The sequence below is a fragment of the Chinchilla lanigera genome, unplaced genomic scaffold (genome assembly GCF_000276665.1).
Source record: "Chinchilla lanigera isolate Chin_1 unplaced genomic scaffold, ChiLan1.0 scaffold00083, whole genome shotgun sequence".
NCBI classification, from domain to species: Eukaryota; Metazoa; Chordata; class Mammalia; order Rodentia; family Chinchillidae; genus Chinchilla; species Chinchilla lanigera.
In genome coordinates this window covers 7,805,517-7,828,639 of record NW_004955484.1, presented here as the reverse complement: position 1 = coordinate 7,828,639, position 23,123 = coordinate 7,805,517, and the positions used below count along the sequence as shown (strand labels likewise).

Here is a 23,123-nt window from a genome sequence, read left to right as displayed (position 1 = left end):
CTTCCTTCCTTCCTTCCTTCCTTCCTTCCTTCCTTCCTTCCTTCCTTCCAAGGCAAGGTCTCACTATGCAGTTCAGGCTGGCCTTGAACTCACGTACACAGCCCAGGCTGGCCTCAAATTCATAGTCATCCTCCTGCTCCAGCCTCTGGGATTCCAGGCGTGGGCCACCACACCCAGCTATTTACTTATTTAGAGATAGTTTGGCTGTGTCACCCAGGTTGGTCTCAAATTCTTAGGTTTAGGTAGTCCTCATGGGGGGGAATGGAGATACACGCCACCACACCCAGCTGTTTTTACTGATTTTAATATGAATGGCCATGTTCTGAACACAAATAGTAAAGTGCTTAGCAGCAGATGCACAGTAGCAGGGCAGTGTTAGCCACTGGACAATGGACTGACACTGTAAACTTGGGTAATTTACACTTGCGCTTGCCAGGTAGGTGCTTGTGCCACTGAGCTGTAACCCCGGCCCATAACTAAAGATCTTTTAAATTTTTTTATTTTTAGTTTTATGAGACAGAGTTTCATTATGTAGTTCAGAGCGGCTTTGAATTTACTGTGTAACCCAGGCTGGCCTCACACTCATGGCAATCCCCTTGCCTCAGCCCTTGAGTGCTAGGAGTACAGGCATATGGCACCGTACTGGCTTAATGTTCTATTATACACATTTTCTTTTGTCCTTATTTTTTTTGTTTTTGTTTTTTTTTTTGTTTTGTTTTGTTTTGTTTTGGTACTGGGAATCAAACTCACAACCTTGCAATTGCCAGGCAGGAGCTATGCTGCTGAGCTATATCCCGGCCCTGTTCTTGTTTTTTGAGACAAGGTGTTACTACACAGATCAGGCTGGCCCTGAACTCACTAGGTAGCCCAGGCAACCCTCCAACTCCTGGCAGTCCTGCCTCAGCCTCCCAAGTGCTGGGATCATAGGTATGCACCACCACACCCAGTTTTTTTTTTTTTTTTTTTTTTTCTTGTGGTACTAAATGTTGAACCGAGGGCCTTCAGCATCTTAAGCAAGCACTCTACCATTGAGCTACATCCTAGTACAATGATAGTGAACCTTCTAGAGCTTTCACTGATCTTAAACAGCCAGCTGTGGCACACGTGCCATAGATTCGCCACCAGTGTCCTAGTATATATAATTTTAAAGAATGAGAGTCCTTCATATCTTTAAGGTTTTTTTCTTTAGTTCTGGGGATAGATCCCAGGATATCACACTAAGCTATATCTCCAGCCTTTCTGGAATTAGACATTAGTGATGGTTGTACAACATAGGAAATAGACTGGAAACCACTGAAAGTATTCACTTTAAACTGGTGAACTTTAAATTTGGTTAATTCTATCTCAATTTTAAAAAGGTACAAAGGGGGAAAATAAGATCATTAGGGAAACAGTTCCCACTTTAGTAAAGCTGGTATCCTGAGTTGTTAGTAAACAAATGAAACATCCACTGCCAGCACCCAGCCCAACCCTCTAGGCACAGCCTCCGTTTGCAGCTTTTCCCATAAACAGAAGGGATTCTGGGAAACCATAGCTACTACCTGCCGAAGAAAATGGACACCGAGAGAAGTTTGATGTATTGTGTAATCAAAAAGCAGGCAGGCAGGCTTTACAGATGAACCTAAGCTAATGGCTTAAGAGGGTGTTTAAAGGAGAAAGCTGTAGCCTGACTGGTCTGAAGTCCTGCCCAGTCAGCAGAGTGGCGCATTAAGAATGAGAAGAGAAGGTATTTAAAGCTGGTATCAATGACAAGCGTTTGCCCCATCATCCAGGGTTTAGTTAATGTGTGGGGTTTTTCCGTGAAATTGATTAAGGTGCAGAAAGGTTTTTGTCCCTCTGGCTCCCTTGGCAAGCCTTATGTCAGAAAGCAAGACTTTCTCTGGGGTTTACACCCAAAGGCTTTGCTCTGTTTAAGCAAATTAAAGCCTTTGGGAATGGCGAAGGTGGCCTTTCAGGTTTTGCCAGGGCCGACAAGGCAAGGTGTTGAGCCAAGTTACTTACGGCTCGTAGGGCCGGGTCCTGTGCTGTTGAAATCCCCAAAGGCCTCTTCTAGGTAGGCCTGTCAGGTGCCAGCACTGTCTGCCCCGTCAGCATTTTTGCCTTCTGCCTGTGGTGCGGAATGTAATGGAATGCGCCAGCGGCTTGTCTGGGGAAGAGCCTGCCCCCGTTGCCACCATTTGGTGACTTTGTGCAGGGAGTGAAATGGCAGAGAAAGGCAGTGGGGTGGGCAATGTCATACAAAACAAAGCAGAGGGATGGGGCAAGGTGGAGGCTAAGGTGACAGACTTTGAGGCCAGGTTAGCCGCTCTGCCTTTTGCTGGCTGTGTGACCTTGGACGAGTCACTTCCCCTCTGTGAGGACTGGTTTATTCACCAGCGAAATGGGGATAGTACAGTACCTGCCTCCTTCAGGACTGTAGAGATTAACTGAGCTCTGTGTGGTGCTTGTCATCCAGTTAGTAATTGAGCGCTTAATGAAATCGTGTGAAGTGCAGCCCCAGCCAGCTGGCAAAGACCTAGCATCACGGTGAGCACTCCTGGATCATGAGCACGCTAGCCCCTCTTCTGTTGGGCTGACCCCACGGTCCCTTAGTTGTCCTACGCAGTAAGGTGCCGCGTGCTGTGGAGGGAAACAGAGCAGTGAGAAAGGCTAAGGCGTGCGTGCTGGCGGCCGCCATTTTGAATCCAGTGATCAAGACGTGCGTGGAGGGGCCTTAGTAGACTTTAACAAAGATGGACGGGAAGGGAGGTGGGAGCCATGTGGTCACCTGGGGAAGAGCACTGCAGGCGCTGGGGGCAAGAAATACAAACCTGGGCAGGAGCTTCTCCAAGCTCTTGGCTGAGGCAGAGTGAGTAAGATGAAAGAATCAGTGACCATAACCAGGCCAGCTGGGGCCTGACTGTGGTGAGTTGGACTTTTTGTGTGGGGAGGGGGAGATGAATTGGATCTCTGTGTACTTTTCTTGTCACCCCTTGGCCCACCCTGCCCCTACTCCTCCCCTGAGCTCTGTGTGTGAATGAATCCTCACCACTCTCAGAGCATGCTAGCAGGAGGGCAGGAGGTGTTTATCAGGAAGTGCCCAGAGGGTTTGAAGTAAGGGGTGGGGGCATTACAGCCAGTCCTTGTGGCCATAGTGGAGTCCCCTTTATTCTCGCACCCTTCCAACTTCACAGCACTCATTTTGAGGGGAGAGATGTTTTGTTTTGTTTTTAAGACAGTTTGGCAATGTAGTTCTGACTGGCTTTGAACTCACTGTGTAGTCCAGGCTGGCCTTGTACTCACAACGATTCTCCTGCCTCAGCCTCCCAAGTGCTGGGCTTATGAATGTACACTACTATGCCTGGCCACAGTGTTTATTTTAACCCCTAAGTGTGTCTCTAATTCAGATGTCCTCTTTTGGGCCCTGTGACCCCTCTAAGAAACTGTCAAAGGCTGTGGAGCCTCCCACAGGCACCTGTATCCTTACCCACAATTCCAGGGAGCTCTCACCTCCCTTGATGCTCATGTGCAGACTTAACTAGACCTTGGTTTAACTCTGAGGTACTCTCTGCCAAGGTCTCAGGGAGGGGGCTCAGGAAAGCAGAACAACAACCCAGGAAACTTCCTTCCCTGACCACAGAGATGTTTCCAGGTGGCCCGACAAGGGAGTGGTTGGTGTGGGCAGACGCTGTTCCCAGTGGTACCAAAACTTTGATCAGGAGGGGTGGGGAAGGATTGACTTTCCCAAGTGCCGAGCCTCCTCTGGCGCCGCAGGCACCCCCTGCGGGCAAGAGCTCCACACCCACCGGCCAAAGCCCCGAGGTGAGGCTGAGGCCAGAGGAGGCACTGCTGGGATTCTGGCTTCCTCAGAGCCTGTGCAGCCACCTGGGCCTGCCTGTCCTGCGGGTGGCCTCGGAGCAGCTGCAGAAATTCCCGGTTCTGCAAATGCCACCGTTACACTAAGTGGGCTCACTCCGCAGGAGCCCTTGAGATTTTGCTACAAACCCTATGATGTGTAGAGACCATTCTCTATTTTGAAAGAGGAAACAGAAGCTCTAGGGCTGATGAATCTTCCTGAGTTCCCGCAGCTGATCAGAGGTACAGTTCAAAGTCCAGATGTCTCTGCACTCCACGCTTAACACGCTGACCGTACCCAGCCCTGCACAGGCAGCCTCTGTGGAGCCACCTGTGCTGTGTGGAGAGAGATTCAGGACCCTGGCCACCCAGCTGTACTTGAGATCAGTTCTCAGCTGAAGAAATTTCCTTCACAGGGCTAGATAGGTAGCTCAGGGCGAGAACGTTTGCCTAGCAAGCATGAGGCCATGGATTCTCTCACAGCATCTATTCTCCATGGCCTTTATTTTTACCCTCTTGTGTTATTGTAATTTGACCCTTCTCGAAGGAGTCAGGCCTGTAGACCCTGAAGACAAAGATCATGTTTCCTTCCCGTTCTATCCTTCTCCCTGAGCCTCTCCACACAGGGCTACTTCACCATCCCTGCCCCTTTGCCCCTGGACCAGTTCCAGGGGTCAATGTCCCTTTTAAACATGAAGCTTGGAAAGAAAAACAACATCTATCATTTATATTGTTAGATTGCAACCCTGAGATGTTCTTATCAAGCCACAAATAAAATCAGAACAGAAGCCATAGATGCCCATGTCCTGAGTGTCTTTTTTTTTTTTTTTTTTTTTTGTCTCTTTGAGACAGGGTCTTGCTATGCAGTTCAGGCTGGCCTTGAGCTCACTTTGTAGCCTAGGCTGGTCTCGAACTCACAGCCATCCTCCTGCCTCAGCCTCCTGCGTGCTGGGATTATAGGGGTGCACCACCACACCCGGTTGTCCTGAATGTCTTATTTCTAAAATGCAGCTGAAGTTTTGGACGCCACCTCATCATCTCGGCGGGTTGCCCACTGAAGTTCCAGTCACCAATCCCTCCTTCACTCAGCTCTCATTAAAGTAGAGAAAAGTGTTAATGTGAAGATAGTAAGACACAAACCACTTAAATGATATAGAAAAGCATAAAAGTAAGTGTTCCTCCCGTCTTTAACCGCCTCCATCAGCTGTTTGTCTCCTGAGACAATCAGTAGTCTCCTGGTGCCCTTCTGAGGACTTCAGAGACTTTTCTCAATCCCATGTTTACTTAAAAAAATTTTTTTTTGCAATTGTTTGTTTTTGTGATGTTAGGGTCAAACTCAGGTCTTTGTGCATGCTAAGTGAGTCTTCTGTCCCTGAGATAGACCCCTAAACCCTAAAATTTTTTTAATCAACATGTACTAATTTCACATATTTATAGTGAGATACTTCAACCGGTGTATACAGTTGTACCAGTCAAACCACAGTAATTAGCATTTCTATCTTCTTACTACTCCTCTATGTTAGAAATTTCAAGCTCCTCTGGCTTATCCTTTCCTTTCTCTCTCTCTCTTTTTTTTAAAACCACCATTATTTATTTGCCTTTTAGATGGTATAGGGCCCCATTCTTTTTTTTTTTTTTTTTGTACCGGGAATCGAACTCAGGACCTTGCACTTAGGCCGGGCAGGTGCTTGTGTCACTGAGCTATATCCCCGGCTCTCCTTTCTCTCTTTTCCTTTTCCTTTTCCTTTTTGGTGCTTTGGTGGAACCCAGGACCCTTTGCATGCCAGGCAAGCACTCCCATCCGCACCCCCAGCCTAACCTTTGATTTTTTAAAGACAAGTTCTTCCTAAATGAGTGTATCTAGGGTTTCTCGATTCTTTTCAAACGGCTACCTCCCTTTTACTTTCTGTATCCTTTTCTCTCAAGTGGATGCCATCATTTATACGGACTCCTGTGGATGCTGTTTCTACCTTTTCCACTCCGAACAATCCTGTTGCAACTCCAATTTATCTGCTGTCATGCAGGTGCCTGAGTCCATCTGTGGGGAAAAAGATTGCAGGAGGAAAGGATTTAAACGTGTAGAATCTATAAACATGGTCAGAATGGCCTTTAAAAAAATTATTCCCGTGCTTATTTGTCACGTGGCTAACATCTGAGGCCTTTGAGTCCCACATCTGTGCTGGTATAGTTCAGCCCCTGCACATTAGAGATGAGAAAACTTAGAAAGAATGCAAGGGACTTGCTTGATGCATCAGCTGCAGGGAGAATCTGGTCACCTGACTTGGCATCTGACATGCTTCCTCTAGCTGGACCGGCTGACTGGCATCCTGCTCCTTCCTTTCCTCCTCATGTGTGAATCATCCTTCTTGCTTCCCGTCACCCACATGGACACCCTGCCATGGTCTTCTGTATCCAGTGCTGCTGAGATTCTTAGAGGGGTTTCCGTCCCCTGAGGGTTGGGCACAATGTTAACCTGGGACTCTCTCCCAAGTCTCCTGAATACTTGCAAAATGCAAAATCCTCTTAGTAAATAGTAAGCTTACATATGACACCCTACAATTTTTTTTTTGATGAATGGGAAATACATTCACATTGTTGAAAGTGATCTAAAAATATACAGTGGAAAGTTCTACTCCCACCCTGCTCTCCTTTGGCCCAACAATAGCCCCTCACTTCTTCATACCTTAAACTCACTAGTGTCTTTTAAACTTCCATATGCAAATATAAGCAAATATTCTAAGCTCCATTTTTAGTTACACAAAACTGCACTGCTTTGCACCTTGCTTACCTGACATGTCTTTTTTTTTTCTTCGTCTTTTTGAGACGGGGTCTCGCAATGATCCTCCTGCCTCAGCCTCCCGAGTGCTGGGATTACAGGCATGCGCCACCATGCTCGGCTCTAATAACCTTATTATTATTTGGTTTTTTTTGGGTACCGGGAATCAAACTCAGGACCTTGAGCTTGCCATGCAGATGCTTGTGCCACTGAGCTATATCCCCGGCTACCTGACATGTCTTAACACAGCTTTCTCATTTGTTTTATAGCTGCGTAGTATTTCACTGTAAGAAAATTCCGTAATTTATTTAGCTAATCCTCTATTGATGGATACTTGGGTTGTGTCCCATGTTTTTCTCCCACAACAGTGCCTTAGTAAACAACCTTTTACAGACATCATTTGGCATATGTGCAAGTTTCCAATTCTTTATTGCATTGGAAATGGGAGCAGGCCAGGTAAATGGATCACAGAGTCACTTGTAGGAGCTGCAACCAGGAAAGTGAAAATTTGGAGGACTGCTGCTGGGCCAGGTGCCACAGGGATTATACCAAGACATCTTGCAAAGAAAGTTAGCCACGTGACCTGTGGCTGTACCCCAGCACATACCAAAGCCTGTAGCTGGCATCCGTAGGGTGGGCTTTGTGCCATTTTCTTTTCATAGCTTCATTTTTTTTCCTACTTCAATTTTTAGAGTGAATACCCCAGTCTGAGCTCGTTCTTTTCTTTCTTTCTTTCTTTCTTTCTTTCTCTCTCTCTCTCCTTTCTTTCTGTCTTCTTCCCTCCCTCCTTCCTTCCCTCCTTCCCTCCCTCCTCCCTCTGCCTTTCCCTGTCTCTTTTTTTCCTCCTCTTTCTTCAGTACTGGGATGGATGCAGCATTGGTTGGGGAGTTCATTTCCCAAGAGCTTGAACAATTACTTTTTCAGAGTAGGTATAGCAAACATTCTTTGAGGCAGTTGCCTTTCCTAGAAATGCTTACTTGTTCTGAATAATGAAAAATAATGCTAGCATCCATTAACAGAAAAGCTGGCTTTTGTAAGCTTTGTTGGACAAGTGAGTGCTTGCCATGGAGTCATCCCCAAGTGCATGTGACCTAGAGACTGTGGGAAATGCCTCACTTCTGAAACTTGGGCTTCCAGCCGTTCTTTGGAGCTATTTGAAGAGTTTTGTTCCAAAGGTCAGAGGCAGAAGGTCCAAGCTTTTCCAGCACAATCCGCATTTGGCAATAGTGCAAGCCTTATGTTCATTCTTTGTAGAAAGGTTTCTAGATCTCATTCTTGAATTTTTGAGTGACTCTAAGATTCCTAATTTTCCCAGCTACTGTCCAGGTTGAGGCGGGAGAATCACCCCAGGAGTTCCCAGCAATCTGAGTAACATAGTGGGCCCTGACTCAAAAACCCAAACCAAACCAGGTATGCTGGCACATGCCTGTAATCCTAACACTCAGGAGGCTGAGGCAGGAGAATCACTGCTAGTTCAAGGCCAGCCTGGGATACAAAGTGAGTTCAAGACTGACCTGAACTCCACAGTGAAACTGTCTCAAAAGGACAAAAAAATCTGTTAAAAACCCAAACCAAAACCCCAAAGATTACAAATTCCATGACAACCTTTCTGTATTTTTACAGTCAGAGTTGGCGCATTTCTGTGTCTACTTGTGTTCAGAAATGAGGGCATAGATTGGTACATATTCCTCTCTGGATCGAGTCCTTTGTATCGAGCCAGTGTGGTGCTGGCAGTCTCCCTTCCCGCGTGGACTTTCCCCCAGCCCTCCGCAGCATCCCTTCCTCCTCAAGGCAGTGCGGTTAAACGCTTGGAACAAAAGCTTGGGTAGTGGCTTGTCCTGGGTGTGGCTGTTACATCAGAGACTGACCGGCTCTGACTTTGAGCAAATGACTTGAGCCTTTTGGGGGCGCTCAGCTGCTCATCAGCATCACAGGATTAGAAAAACCTCACCTACTTCACAGAAGCACAGGAGTGGATATGAAGTGACAGCGCCCACACACCACGACTGCCGTTATGTTGCCTGTTTACTCTTTTGGTTATTGTTAATTTAAACATTTCGTATGGGTTATTACTTATAGGTTCTCTATTCCCTCTCCATTTTTTCATAGCCTTGATATTATTGGGCGTGTAGATTTTGTCCTTGTTGAACCACAAGTCTTTGACTCATGGGTAGAGTAACCTCCTCCAAAGTAACCCTAATAACTATATTTATTACTGGTGCATTGAGATGTAATTTGACATACCATACAATTTACCCAGTATAAATGTATGTTGGATATTCTTTATAAATGTACTCAGCTGTTCAGCTATCATCACCCCAATCCAGTTTTAGAGAGGATGTCTTTTGTCACTGCCTAAGTTCCCTGGGGCACATTAGCAGTCTTGCCCCATCCGCCCCCAGCTCCAGGCCACTGTGGAGTTGCTTTCTGTCTTCAGTTTTCTGGAATCTTCATATCAATGGAATATGTAGTCTTTGTGGGTGGTTTCTTTCACTTAGTATGGTGCTGTTAAGTCTCATCTATATGGCATTTATTGATATTTTACTCCTTTTTATTGCCAAGTGGCTACATCATAATTTTTCATCCTAGTAACTTTTTTTTTTGTCTTTTTGAGACAGGGTCTCACTATGCAGTTCAGGCTGGCCTTGAGCCCACTTTGTAGCCTAGGCTGGCCTCGAACTTGCAATGATCTTCCTGCCTGAGCCTCCCAAGTGCTGGGATTACAGGCATATGCCACCACGCCCAGCTTCATTCTAGTAACTTTATAGGTTGATTATGTATAATTTGTGCATTGAATTTTTTTAGAAATGTGAAAAAAAAAAAAGACAGTTGAATAGGAAGATTTTTAGAAATATAGTCATGTCCAGACCCTAATTATATAGAAACAGGATATAAAGGGACACAGGTCAGATGTAGCAAATGAATTAGGAGGGAGGATGGAGACCAGGGTCTGAGAAGGCACATAACAGGTGTTAGTAAAAGTCTCTCAGTGTAGATAGGATCACGAATATTATGTGCCTTTTGCTTTTGGGGGGGTGGTAACAGTTTTATTGAGATATAATTCATATATAAACTCATTCAAAATATAGACTATAATGGCTTTTAGTATATTCATAGAATTTACAACCATTACCAAATCAATTTTGAGGGGGTAGCAGGAATCGAACTCACAACCTCATGCTTGCCAGGCAGGCATTGTGCCGCTGAGGTATATCCCTGCAGGGCCGAATTAAAATATTGTCACTGACCCCAAAGGAAACTCCTCATTCCTTGCGGCCCTAGCATTTCCCACCCCCATCTTCCTCTCAGCCCTGTGCAACCACTGATTACTTCTGTCTCAGACTTACCTGTTCCAGACTTAGCATATAACTGGGCCATACAATATATGGTGTTTGGTGTCTTGCTTCTTTCACTTCACATAATATCTTTAAGGATCACCCATGTTGTAATGTGTCATCACTACTTCATGTCTTCTTATTGCCAAGTCATAGTCTATTGTAAAGATACATCTCTGCCATGCTTTATTCATCCATTCATTGGTGAATGTTTAGATTGTTTCCACTTACTGGCTGTTGTGAACGCTGATGCTATGTCACCTGTGCTTTGTAACCTTAGTCTTCTAATGTATACAAGGTAATGCTGCTGAAATTAAAAGCCAAAACAAAACTTGACTGGGGGCAAAAACAGAAATGGCTAACAAGGTTCCATGACCTGCAGTAACAGGAGGTGAAGTGTGTCTGTTTCTCCTGCCGTGTTAGGACCCAGCAGTGCAGAGGAAATAGAAGGGAAGTTGTCGGGTTCACATGTTCTACAGTCAGACAGATGTGGGAGGGAGGAGGCCCCCAAACATAAACGATGTACTGTGGAGGAGAAGCAGGACTGTGCAGGGGTTAAGACAGTGGGCCTCCGGCTCAGCCAGACCTGATTGTGAATCCTAGTTCCGCCGCTCGTACCTGAGTGACCATGGGAGAGTCATTTAATGTCTCTCAGCCTTTACCTGCCTGTGATGGTTATGATCATGTTAGTAAAACACTTCTGCCTCTCCCAGTGGCAGCCTTTGTAGAGGCTATTCTTTCCTTCTGAGTATACTAGCACCTTGGGTTGCTTTAAAAGATATCTGTATTTGGGCTTTTCCTAATTCTGGATATCTGGATTCAATTAGTCTGGGGCCCAGGCCTGGGTATTTTTCAAAAGCCCCCCAGAAGATTGTGTACCACACACATAACAGGATGAGTTTTAGTCAGCATGCTTTATTTCATGAATGGGAATAGAAGACCTGGAGAGGCCTGACTATCTCATACTGGGGCCCAGGGCCCAGGCGCCCAGTTCTCAGGCCTGCCAATTGCCCCTTCCTGTGAGGGGTTAACAGGGGTCGGGGTAGATTCAACTGCTTTGGAATGCAGAACGTGGGGCCCTCCCTGGCCCTGGGGGACCCAACAGAAAGGAAAAGTGGGCAGGTGCTTGCAGTGAAAGGGAGTCTTTTTTTCCTAATCAATAAGCAAACAGTTCTGGAGTTGCCCAAGCCGGCCACAGGAATGTTCCCTGGGTGGCAGCCCATAGGAATGATCGGTTAACACGTCTGTATTTAGGTAGGCAGGGCAGGGTGTTTCAGTGTTCAGCATGCCGCTGGAAGCTAGACAATAAATCTCCAATTTAGTGTAAAAGCCAGAGGGCTTCCCCATTCTTTTCCTTCTGCGAAAACCAAGTAAGTTACTCTCTTATCGCACAACAGAGAGACTTAGGGGCCAAGTCACCCTCCTTCACCTCGAAGGAGACCCCAAGTTTGGCTACCAGCTCCTCCTTAGAGCATCTCTCCCCGCACCTCCTCTTTCTCATAAACAGGCGGAGATGAGATTCTCTGCCACTTAGCACCCACCCCTCTTGCAAAATGGATCTCAGCACCAGGTCTTGACTTGAGCTAAGAAGCAGCCCCAGCTTCTCCAGCCAAATCACCAGAAGCCCATCTAGGCAGGAATATTGAGATAAAACTGCGTGAGATTTTATCCCTGGGTGCTCACCTTTTCTGTACAGTCCAGGAGAGGCCTGAGGGGGGAGTGATTTAACACTGTTTTTTTTTTTTACTTGTTTGTTTTGTTTTTTGGGGGGGAGAGGGTCTTATTGTCAAGAAAAATAAGGGGGATAGAGAGCCTCCCGGCCCTTCTGGACTGAAGGAGCTGGGGCCAAATCTGGGCACTGCCCACATGCTACCATTACCTTAACTCTAGTGGGGTGTCTTACTGTCCGTCGCGTTCACAGTTGGTTCTTTAGGTTCAGGGCCTGACCTGCTGTGGACATGCAGCAGACTTGGAAATCTCCCAGCACTGCCAAGCAACATTCCCTTGTGTGTAGCATGCAGCCAGAAGCTGGGACATTCTCTCCTGGGGCCCCTTGTTGATGCTTTCCTCTGATACCCTTTACTAAATTGTCCCCTCTGCCCTGGGCTGCCACATAAAGCCCTTGGAACCCCTTTACCTGCTTGTAATTACTACATTTCCCCATTCCTGACATTTTTCTGTTTGTTGGAATGCAGATCTCTGGAGAGCAGGGACCTTGTTTTGATCACCACTGTATTTCCCTCGCCTTAGAATGCGGCACAGAGTAAGAGCTTGATAAATATTTGCCCAGGAAAGAATCCTTGAAGCGATCCATCGAAGAAGTGGTGATGTCTCTCTCCCTTTTACAGATGGGGTAACTGATGCTCAGGAGAAGTTACAGTATTTCTTTTTGCAGTGCTGGGGATCAAACCCAGGACTTTACCCATGCTTGGCGTCTTAACACCGAACTACATCCCAGCACCTTATTTTTTAATTATTATTTTTTAATGTGGTGTTGGGGATCAAACAGGATTTTGCACACACTGAACACACACTTTCCTATTGCTCTACAGCCCCTGCCCACCAAAAGTTGAATGCAACTTGGTTTGACTGTATTCACACAAGTGTAAAATATTAACGTTTTTCCACTGGCTGTTAACCAACTTCAGATGTGACATTTAAGGACATGTTTTACCGGGCTGATTTGCTGCAGAGAAGGAAATACCTTAGCCTAAGTGGAAACATGACCGAGAAGCAAAAGGCACTGCCACAGTGACCCCATCCCATTAGTGACCTCACAGCAGAGGGGCAAAGTCTAGGGTAGTGGATCAGCCCTTTACCCTGTTTAGTTGCCTTTGGAAGGAAAGGGTAGATGGGCCCAGGCTATTTTTTTTCTTAATCTGTAACCTCACTGGGTTCTCTCTGCCCTGCATGCTGATCTCCACACCATGTGGGTTTCTTCTTTGTTCCCTGCCAAGGCAGTGTTCACTGTTGACATCTGATTTCAAGGGGGTGGTTAGTGACTTGGTTCTGGGCAAAATACATTTAGGGAAGGCTGGGAGAAAGAACTTGATAAGCTTCAGGCAAACAGACTTCCTGACCCTGGGATCCCATGGGAGCCGTCTGTCAACATGGGGTGCGGGGTGCTTCAGCCGCTGTTAGAGCACATGGCACATGCCTGGGAGTCTTTCTTGTGCAGTGTGACCTTCTGAGTTGCTTATCTTCCTCAGGCAAAGACATCTGGGGGGAGAAGCTGGCCGATGAGAGGGACTCAAACTTATTTTGGTTTATGTGAAGTGGTAACATAATGAGGAACATTCTCCAGTCTAGAGTTTACACTTCCTCCTTTGTGTGGCTGGCTGAATATTCTTATGTTATTGTGAGGTCTAGGGCTGGATTTCCAAGGCTTCGTATCTGTCCAAGGAGAGAGAGAGAAACTGTATATAATAATAATATTTTGCTATTTTAATTCCACTTACCTCCCAACGATTCATTTTTGTGTGTGGGTTAACCTCCCAATATCCATTCGACTAGCAAAGTCTTGCAAATAAATGGCTTCTCAAGGCTAAGAGACAGAGATTGCCTGGTGAAGTCCTGACAAGTTAACTGATGTTAGACCACAGCCTCTGTTGTGCATTGCTGTGTGACTTGGCCTAGTCCTTTCAGCTCTGAACCGGAGTTATCGGGTTGATTGATTGATTGATTGATTGCAGTGAAGATTGAACGTAGAGCTTCATGCATGCCAGGCAATTGCTGTGCCACTCAACTATGTTACATCTCAGCCCCTTACCTCCTTATATGTGAGGAATGCTAAATCCCTACCTCACGGGACTGCTGTATCTAATAAGATGGCATTACCATCCATAGTTTTCAGTGGAGGATGGGCACATAGCTGTTGGAGTTGAGATGGTCAATCTTCCCAGTGGAATCTGAGTGTTGTCATTTTTTTTTTCTTTTTTTTTTTAATCTTTTTGAGACAGTGTCTTGCTATGTAATTCAGGCTGGCCTTGAGCTCACTTTGTAGCCCAGGCTGGTCTCAAACTCACAACAATCCTCCTGCCTCAGCCTCCTGAGTGCTGGGATTACAGGTGTGCGCCACCATGCCGGACTCTGAGTGTGCTCTTCAACTTGACCAGGATGTGGAAAACTAGAGGCTTGGTTGTCCATTGACTCCTATTCTTTTTAAACATAAAATTACATTTTCTGCAAACACGGGTGCTTCACACACTTGGAATGCTTACTAATTTTGTGGACACCATCAGAGGAAGACACACCAGCATGACTCAGTGCCAGCTAAGAAATGGTCAACCTACGGGCTGGGGATTTAGCTCAGCAGCACAGGACCTGCCTGGCAAGCACAAGATCATGAGTTCGATTCCTGGTACCGGAAAAATACCAAAAAAAAAAAGAAAAAGAAAGAAATGGTCAACCTAGAGAGCAATTTGCAGGTCATTGCATCTGTGGAGACCCATGGCTTTGTGGTTGGAGTTAGAAACAGTGTTTTGGACTCACAAGGAGAAAACTCCTTCCGGGCTAACTGAGGCTGTCTCCCTAAGGACCCTTTCATCGTTCAAGGTGGACCATCTCGTCATTCATCTTTAGTATCTAAGTTAGGAACTGAAGCCCTAGGTTTTAAGGTACACAGTGGTAGTGTGGCCCCCAGAAGCTTCAGAAGGCTCTCTGATCTTGTATGTGTAAGCTTGAGTTAGGCACTCAAGTTCAGACAGTTCCTGAAATCAAGCTAAACGGTGAGGTCTTGCCTTGAGCTGGGGGAATGCATTGCAGTGAGAAGCAGACCCTCTGCAATGTGGCCCTTTGTGTCTGGTGTGGGCAAAACTCTGCTTTCAAGAGGCTGTTTCTCAGAGACTGGTTACTACATAGCTCAACTATGGTTAGCTGCCTTTGATAGCAGGCAGTTCCATCACTCTGAAACCCCAGCATCCTCTGGAAATCTGTAGAGGCTTTTGAGAGAGGCTTGTTTCTACCCACTCACATTCCAGTTACGGGCCGTACGGGGGTGGGAGAAGAAACGGGATCCTTCACGTGGGACTGTTCCGTGGCATGATGGCAATTCCAGGCATGGAATGTAGCTGAGCACTCAAAACGTGCCCACCCGAGGGCCCGAAGCATTGTGTAAACCTGGGCTTCATTTGTATATGAGCTTGGGTCATGTCTTCCAGGGTTTTCTGTTTAAAACTTCTACTTCTGCCAAACAGGCTGGAAAATGGGGCACTGTAGGATGAATAACAGCATGCAAGGGGCTGGGGATATAGCTCAGTGGCATAAGCGCCTGCCTGGCAAGCACAAGGTCCTGAGTTCAATCCCTAGTATCCCCCCCACTCCGCCCCCCCAAAAAAAACCAGCATGCAAGAGTTATTCTGTGTTACAGACACTTAAAGATGAATTTTGTCATTTTAAAAAAATTCATTCTAATTGGGACTGGTAACATAATACAAAGATATAGGAAAATATGTTCTCTTTTTTTAAAAAAAGCCTCCTTCCCACCAACCCCACTTCTTTCAGTCTTTCCCCATCTGTTTCCCAATTACTGCCGACCTCCTGGTGTGCAGAATTCCACACTTTTCTGGACTTTCTTGTAGCTCGTGTTGCTTTTTCTTAATAAATTCTCCTTTGCATTATTGCTGGAAGGCGTTTCCTCCTTGTGCGTATGAGGCACGGCGGTGAAGAGCCATAATTGTGGCGTGAGCCAGCCCAGCCCCTGTACGAATCAGGGTATAATTTCGAGAAAAGAAAGCACTGCTGCTGATGCCTCCCCAGCGGGTAGAAGGCAGGAATTAAATCTGAAAATCAGACATAAAGCACAGAGCAAGGACCTGACAGGTAGATGGAGGCATGATGCACGAGCAGGAGCGTAAACTCTCAAAGCCTGGCTTTGAATCCCAGCCCTAGGTGCCTCAGTTTCCCCACCTGCAAGAGGAGGACACTGAGTGTACCGACTTCCTACAGTTCTGGGATTAAATGACTTAATATTTGTAAAGGGCTTAAAATAAAGCCTGGTATATTAGTTAATGTTGTATACATGTTTCAAATGTCAAATAGTTGGAACTTGGGGTATAGCTTAGTGGAAGAACACTTACATAGCATGTGAGTCCCTGATTTGATTTCTTTTTTTTTTTTTCCTGGTGCTGGGAATCGAACTCACGACCTTCCGCTTGCCAGGCAGGCGCTGTGCTGCTGAGCTAAATCCCCAGCCCCTCACCCCCTGATTTGATTTCTAGCACCACTAAATAAATTATTTGCTGGATATAGTGGCGCCCAGCCACTTGGGAGACTGAGGTTGGAGGATCACAAGTTCAAGCCCAGCCTGAACAATTAAGGAGAATTCCATCTCAAAATAAAAAGTAAAAATAAATAATTATGGAAATGTTCAGTGTTAGAGGACCCCTGGGTTCGAATCCCAGTACTGCAATAAATAAATGAACAAATAGTAGTAAAACTGTTAGCAAAGTGTGGTTGAAACTATTAGTTGATTGAAGCTGTCATTTTTTTTTTTTTTTTTTTTTATGATGGTGGTGGTGATGATGATGATACTGTGATGGAAATACTTTCCCACTTAGAGATGGCCGGTGGGGTCCTAGCTCTTTACTGGGATTTGGTTTCTAGATCCAAGTGATTAAATAACGAGTTGAGGAAAGATGGTTCACGCTGGATTAAAGAATTCTTAGTCACTTGCTGGCTTTCTTTTTATTAACTTCTTATGATGCAAATGTTCAAACCTACCCAACCCCCACATACCGGTGTCGGGTTTCAGTGCTCGTGTCCCCTCGCCCCAGCTTGCTGCTGTTTTTGCTGCTGTTTGCCGCGAGCCAGTGGCTGAAAGCCAGTGACTGGCCAGTTTGGAGAAAGCTTCCCAGAACCTTCCTGGAACTGGAGAGCCCCTCAGACTTCGCTGTAATTTGTGATTTATCAGCCTAGAGGATCCGGTTTTACAGAAAGCTAATGAGTCTTAATAAGCACCTGGAAATTCAGGTTGGAGCTGTCTGTCACACTTAACTGTGTCACTTCTCTAAGAGTAAGGCTTAGCCGCCATGAAGATGAGATGCCCCAAGCAGGTTAAGTGCCTGGCTTCAAGTTATTTGCAAAACCATTTTCATTTTTTCAAGCCGCCACCCTTGGCAAGTTTCATCTTGCTTGTCTCAACTTTCACTGCCCAGATTTTGGCTGGCGGGGGAAAGGAATCCAGGGAAGCTCTTGGTCCCTGCTTCCATGATAGCCCCCCAAACACAGCCCAGACCCCCACTACTTATGCTTGGGGGCAGGGTAGGGATCTTTGGAAAGCACCTTGTTTTGCTAATTTGAAAAGAAATTCCTATTTTAGATTTGAAGGGTGGTATCAGCTCATCCTTTAAGGACTTGGAATTTCTTCTTGTTTCTGTTGTCACTTTATGGCTCGTGTGTTCACTAAGCAAATCCTCGTCTTTCTGTCTGGTCTCCCGAAAAGCATGAAAATAACAATCATCTCCTTCACTTGCATCGCTCTGCAGCTTACAAAATGTGATCACTCTGGCTGTGTTGACTGATATTCAGCAAACCCTGAAGAGAGACATAGGCTTACTAGTGGTGGTTTCATTCACGTTACAGTAGAGCAAACTGGGACCCAGAGAGAGGTTAAGCTGTTGCTTAAGGACACCCAGCAAGAAGGCATCAGAATCTGGGTTTATAATCCAGTGGAAGAATGAGACCAGCCTGTTTTTAAAAAATCATTTCTTTCCATCATTTACTACAGCTGCCCCTGCTCATCCTACTCCTCTCCCTTCAAGTTTGGGCAATGAGCTGCAGGCCTAGCCCAAAGGGCCAGGGTAGGGTGGAGACGAGGCCATGGTGTTTGTTATGGACTAGATAGGAGGACCAGACTAGGGATTATGTGAAATACTTGTCCTCTTCCTGTAAATTAACCTGAGTGTGGTCACTCAGTTTATTTGCCAGATAGCAGACTCTCAGCTATTGCACGGGGGTGACCTCAGTATCATCCTTGGGCTCCTAACTTGGAGGAAGAATCCTCCTTTAAAACTTGCCCAGGGTCACTGGGCACATGCCTACGATCCCAGCACTCAGGAAGCCAAGGAAGTAGATTGGTGAGGCAGGAGAATCACAGGGAGTTCAAATCCACCTGTAGTCCGGTTCAGCCTGGACTATACAGGGAGACCCTGTCTCAAAATAAACAAACCAAATAGCCTAGGGTTGGGGCTGGGGGCTGTAGCTCAATGATAGCCTGTTTGCTAAGTACACAGGAGGCCCTGGGTTCCACCCCCGAATGAGAATGGAAGAAGGGGGAAAAACGGGGAAAAACACTCAGAGCTTAATAACTAGGGTCTCTCCAGATATAGGTAGAACCAACAATGTAAGTAAGCAGCAGTTTATGTTAGGGACGCTTTTGTACTTCTAGACAATAGTAAATTTTGTGGAGACACAAGACAGAGGGACCTGGGCTGGGGGCAGTTAATTCTAGGGCAGTCACTAGGAGATAATGGAGGGGTGTAGCTGGTGGAGGAGGAGGGTTGTTTTAAACAAGTTTATACAGATCCATGCAGCATCAATTCCCAGTCACTGGTGACAATGGCTGTCTTTCTGTGCTGCTACCAGGATGTCGGCTTTCTCCCAGGAGAGTTTATGGTTGGCAATATGTAAGAAAGCACAGTTTAGATAGAATGGCTCAGCCGAGCTTGGTGGCGCACGCCTGTAATCCCAGCACTCAGGAGGCTGAGGCAGGGCGATCCTTGTGAGTTCGAGATCAGCCTGGGCTACAAAGTGAGCTCAAGGCCAGCCTGAACTGCATACTGAGACCCTGTCTCAGAAAAAAAAAAAAAAAAAAGACTGGCTCACAAATATTTAGTCAGAGTTATATTTGGGGGTGATATTCTGGTATCCACCAAGGGCTAGTCACAGATATGTGGTTTATTAGTTATCAGATGTCAGGTAAATTTCTTAACCTTTCTGATCCTCGGTTTCATTTTCAAAATGGGAATGATCATAGTATTCACCCACGGTCTTTAAACTGTGCTGTGTAGGGCTTTAGGTGTCAGATGTGTTTGTAAGGGTGGCCTCTGGTGGAAGAAATGAAAACTGCAGCCTGGGAGTCAAGCGCAGCTCAGGGGCTTTCTGGGAGAAACATGACCTTCCTGAGTACGAGGAGTCTAGCCTTGTAAAATAAGGACAACAGCAGGAATTTTTATAAAGTAACAATTCTAAGCCACAGAAATGCCATTGGATGAATCAGTGGCAATTTTTTTTTTTTAAGACAGGCTCTCAGTATCGAGTGGCAGTGATTTTAAAGGAAGGAAAACAGGCTAACTTCCGAATTTTCCTAGAATGAACTATCTTGTCAACTGTTCCCCTCTGCCTGGAAGGCACTTTGTTATATTTTTGTCTTTTTTATTAATTGACTGATTAAGTGATTGAGGTACCATGTTGCTCAAGTGGACCCTAAATTCCTGGGGTGAAGCAACCCTCCTGCCTCATCCTATAGGTTCACACAACCAGACTGGGCTAGGAAGGCTCTTGAGTCAAGTTTCACGCAACATGGCTCCTTTGAGTCTGAACTCAAGTGCCTCTCCCTCAGACAGACCTCCCCACACACACTCGCCACATAATATAAATTAACCCCCAAACTGCCCTCTCAACATGTAATCACCTAGCAGGTAATCAGCACTCAATAAATACTGAATGTTAATCACTGTCTTTTGTGTAATGCTCATGGGGGCTGTGTCAATGATTAGCCAAAGCTACATTTTTTTATATTATTATTATTTGTTTTGTTTTGGTCTTTTTGAGACAGGGTCTTGCCATGCAGTTTAAGCTTGCCTTGAGCTCACTTTGTAGCCTAGGCTAGTCTCAAACTTGCAACAATCCTCCTGCTTCAGCCTCCCAAGTGCTGGGATTGCAGGTGTGCGCCACCACACCCGGCTACATTTATTTTTTAACTTTTTAGAATTTTATTTACCGAGCTTTACTATAGTGTTTGTGTGCCAAGCACTATTCTGTCGGTGCTAAAACAACCCTATTAGGTAGTTACTATTGTTACCCTCATTCTACAGATGAGAGATTGAGGCACAGAAAGGTTAAATAACTTCTCAAAGGTCACAGAGCTAATATAAGTAGTAGAGCTGGGATTGAACCTTGGGTTTCATGAACCATTATGCCATGCTATCTTTCTCTTAGTATCTGCCACTGATTGCTTAAACACATACTGTTTATTTAAATGTAGACCATTACATCTCACTGTACATTGACCTCTATCATTTGAACTCAGTAGGTGTCTGTACACTGTCTGGATTATGTTATATTCAGTTTTCATATTGGCAAGAGTAGTCTGAAGCAAGGGTCCCTTTTTTGTTGTTCCTGTTAAAGAAAATGTACTTTCTAGACATTATTTTCACTGCACAACTAGATTTTTGAAAAGATCAAAATAATTGTGAAGAATGTTAATATTGATTCCAGGCATAGCTTTGTTCTGTCACCAGATAATGGTTTGTTTTTCTTGTGCTTGATTTGCATGAGTTGGGCTTTTGTGGGTGAACTAAGTTTGCTTTTTGAAGAAGAGTGCTCTTGTCTTACATCGGCTTCATTTGCTAATCACTGCTTTCTGCCTTGCAGTGAGTTTTGAGGGATGCACAGGTCGACCACGAACAGTCTACTATTCTACTGACTCCCGATTCAAAGTGGGTACAGATGGTGTCGTTGCAGTCAAACGGCCTCTACAGTTGCATAAACCAGAGACCAGTTTTTCTGTCCATGCCTGGGACTCCACCTTCAGAAAGTTTTCCACCAAAGTTACCCTGAAGGCAGAGGGACCCCGTCATCAGCACCACAACCGTCACCAGCGCCGAGACAGCCTCCACCACCAGGACCATGACCAGGTATGTCATTCGCCATGGTTTCAGACTGTAGCTGACCCACTGACAGTTTTGCAGGAGGCTGTACCGTGCACTGTTTATAGACAGCTGAGCGGCATCCCTGGCTTTAACTCAGTAGACACCAGGAACAGCTCTAGAGTTGTGACAACCAAAAGAACCTCCCGATACTGACAGTGCTGCCTGGGCGAGTTGCAAAATCATCCCTAGGAGAGAACTGTTAGAGTAACTGAACTATCTCTTGTTGGCCTTGGGAGTGGTTGTTTTTGTTTGTTTGGCTTTGGTACTGGGAATTGAACTCAGGACTTTGTACTTGCCAGGCAGGTGCTGTGCCACTGAACTATATCCCGGGCCCTAGGGGTGGTTGTTGAGAGTAGGGAACAGTAGTTATAGCACAGCGGGAAAAGGCATGGCCGCTGTCTGGGATTGAATCAGCCTCCTATTGACCACCTGAGTAACCCTAGAGGAGTTACTTCACCTGTCTAAGCCCGAATTTCCTTTTCTATAAAGTGGAGGTAATGGCAAGGACTGAATAAATGAATGCATGTGAAATGCTAAGAATATGCTAGGTATATACAGTTGGTATCCATGGCAGACCAGTTCCAGAACACTCCCTCACCCTTTGTAGATACCAAACTCTGGATGCTTACGTCTCTTATGTGAAATGACATAGGATTTGCATATAGCCTACGCACATCTTCTTGGGTTCTTAAATCCTCTCTAGAAGGCTGACAAAGTAGCTCTGTGGTAGGGCATTTGCCTAGCATTCCTGAGGCCCTGGGTTCTATCCACTAAGTTACTTAAAACGCTAATATGATGTAAATGCTATGTAAATCATGATTATACTATATTGTTTAGGGAATAAAGACAAGGAAAAAAATGTACACATTCAGTACCATTATAGTTTAGTTCTAGAATGTTCCCTCATATTTTCATGTGCTCGAAGGTGTGGCTTTTGGGAGGTGACTGGAGCAAGAGGTCACCATACTCATCAGTGGGTTTGTCCACCAGTAAGTTCAGTGGCTGAGTGTGCTGCCTGAGGGTGCAGGAGAGAGGGGGATCACTGGCAGCACTACCTGGAGGGGCGCATTTCCTTCCCTGGCTCCTCCCTCTCTCTCTGCTTCCTGGCCACCATGATATAAGCAACGTTCCTCTGCTATGCCCCTCTGCTGTGCCATTTCTTCTTGGAAGGAGCCTACCATGACTGTAACTGTGAGCTAAAATAAACCACTCTTACTTTGTGGGTGTCAAACATTTTGTCCCAGTGATGAGGAAAGTGACTAAGATGAGTACAGACACAATAAAAACTACTTCAACTCCAAGGTTGGTTGAATCCCCGGATGTGAAACCTACAGATGGGGTGGGCCAGACATAATCAGTGCTCACTAATTGTTAGCTGTTGTCAGTCCTGTCTCTCCCGGAGGCAGAATGAATGAGATGGGAACTTTCTGATTGTTTTGCTCTTTGTGTTTGGGGAAGGGGCTCTTGGCAAAGAAGGGGAAGGATGGGTGGGACTCCTCTCTCCTGGAGGACTGTCAGTGGTGCACAACCTCTCCCACTGTGTTTGAAGAGCCTGGCCATTAGGTCTGCAACCTGCCAGGAGCCCAGTAGACGTTGAACAGGCAGTGGATGGATGGATGTGTGCCTAGGTTCTTGGCAAGAATGTTTCTGGAAGTTGTTACCAAAGCCAAATGCCTTTGCAAGTTGCCACACTTGCCATAGTGCTCCTCACTAAAATGTCTCGGGGCAGCAGGTGAGGCAGGTGCAGTGGAGTAGTGAGGATTTCTACTTGTACCTTGTATACTCCCTTGGAAGTATAGATCGTGCCCTAAATGCCAAAGCTTCTGCAGTGGGCTTCTGTTTCTCTCTCTCAGGATTTTTTTGAGATTCTTGGAACTTAATAGTCCTCCTGACACATCTGAGTTTCTCCCTGGTGTAATTAGATCAGAAAAATGAGGAACTCAGGGGAACTGTATTAGTGTGACCCTCAGACTCACAGCTCCAATTGGCCTGTCATTCCTGTGAGATCAGCACAGGGAGTTCTGCTAAGCAGCTGCCTGTCAAAATCTCTCTGACCAAGAGACAGTTTTGAATTTGATTCTTCTCTAGCTTTGCCTTCCCGCCTCTGCTGATTTTGCCTCTACTTTCATGTCTGCTGTATCCAAATTTGGTTCAAGTGTATTACATAAGACTCCAAGTTATAGTGGCTTATGCAAAATATTTTTCTCTTAAGGAAGTCCAAAAGTGAGTTGTGTCCCACATGGATACTCTACAGCGGTGGTGGAGAACCTATGGCGTGGGTGCTGTAGCTGGCATGCAGAACCCTCT

The 23,123-nt window shown here is 45.8% G+C and overlaps 1 protein-coding gene across 1 annotated transcript in view; it reads left to right on the top strand.

Moving 5' to 3' along the window:
- The window catches only part of Cdh1 (cadherin 1, type 1), a gene marked incomplete in the record, with an annotated part of 78,674 nt that overhangs the window by 32,443 nt on the left and 23,108 nt on the right, over positions 1–23,123 (top strand). The window contains 1 exon segment of the mRNA XM_013503937.1: positions 20,539–20,801. Coding sequence (XP_013359391.1) covers positions 20,539–20,801 — 263 coding nt within the window.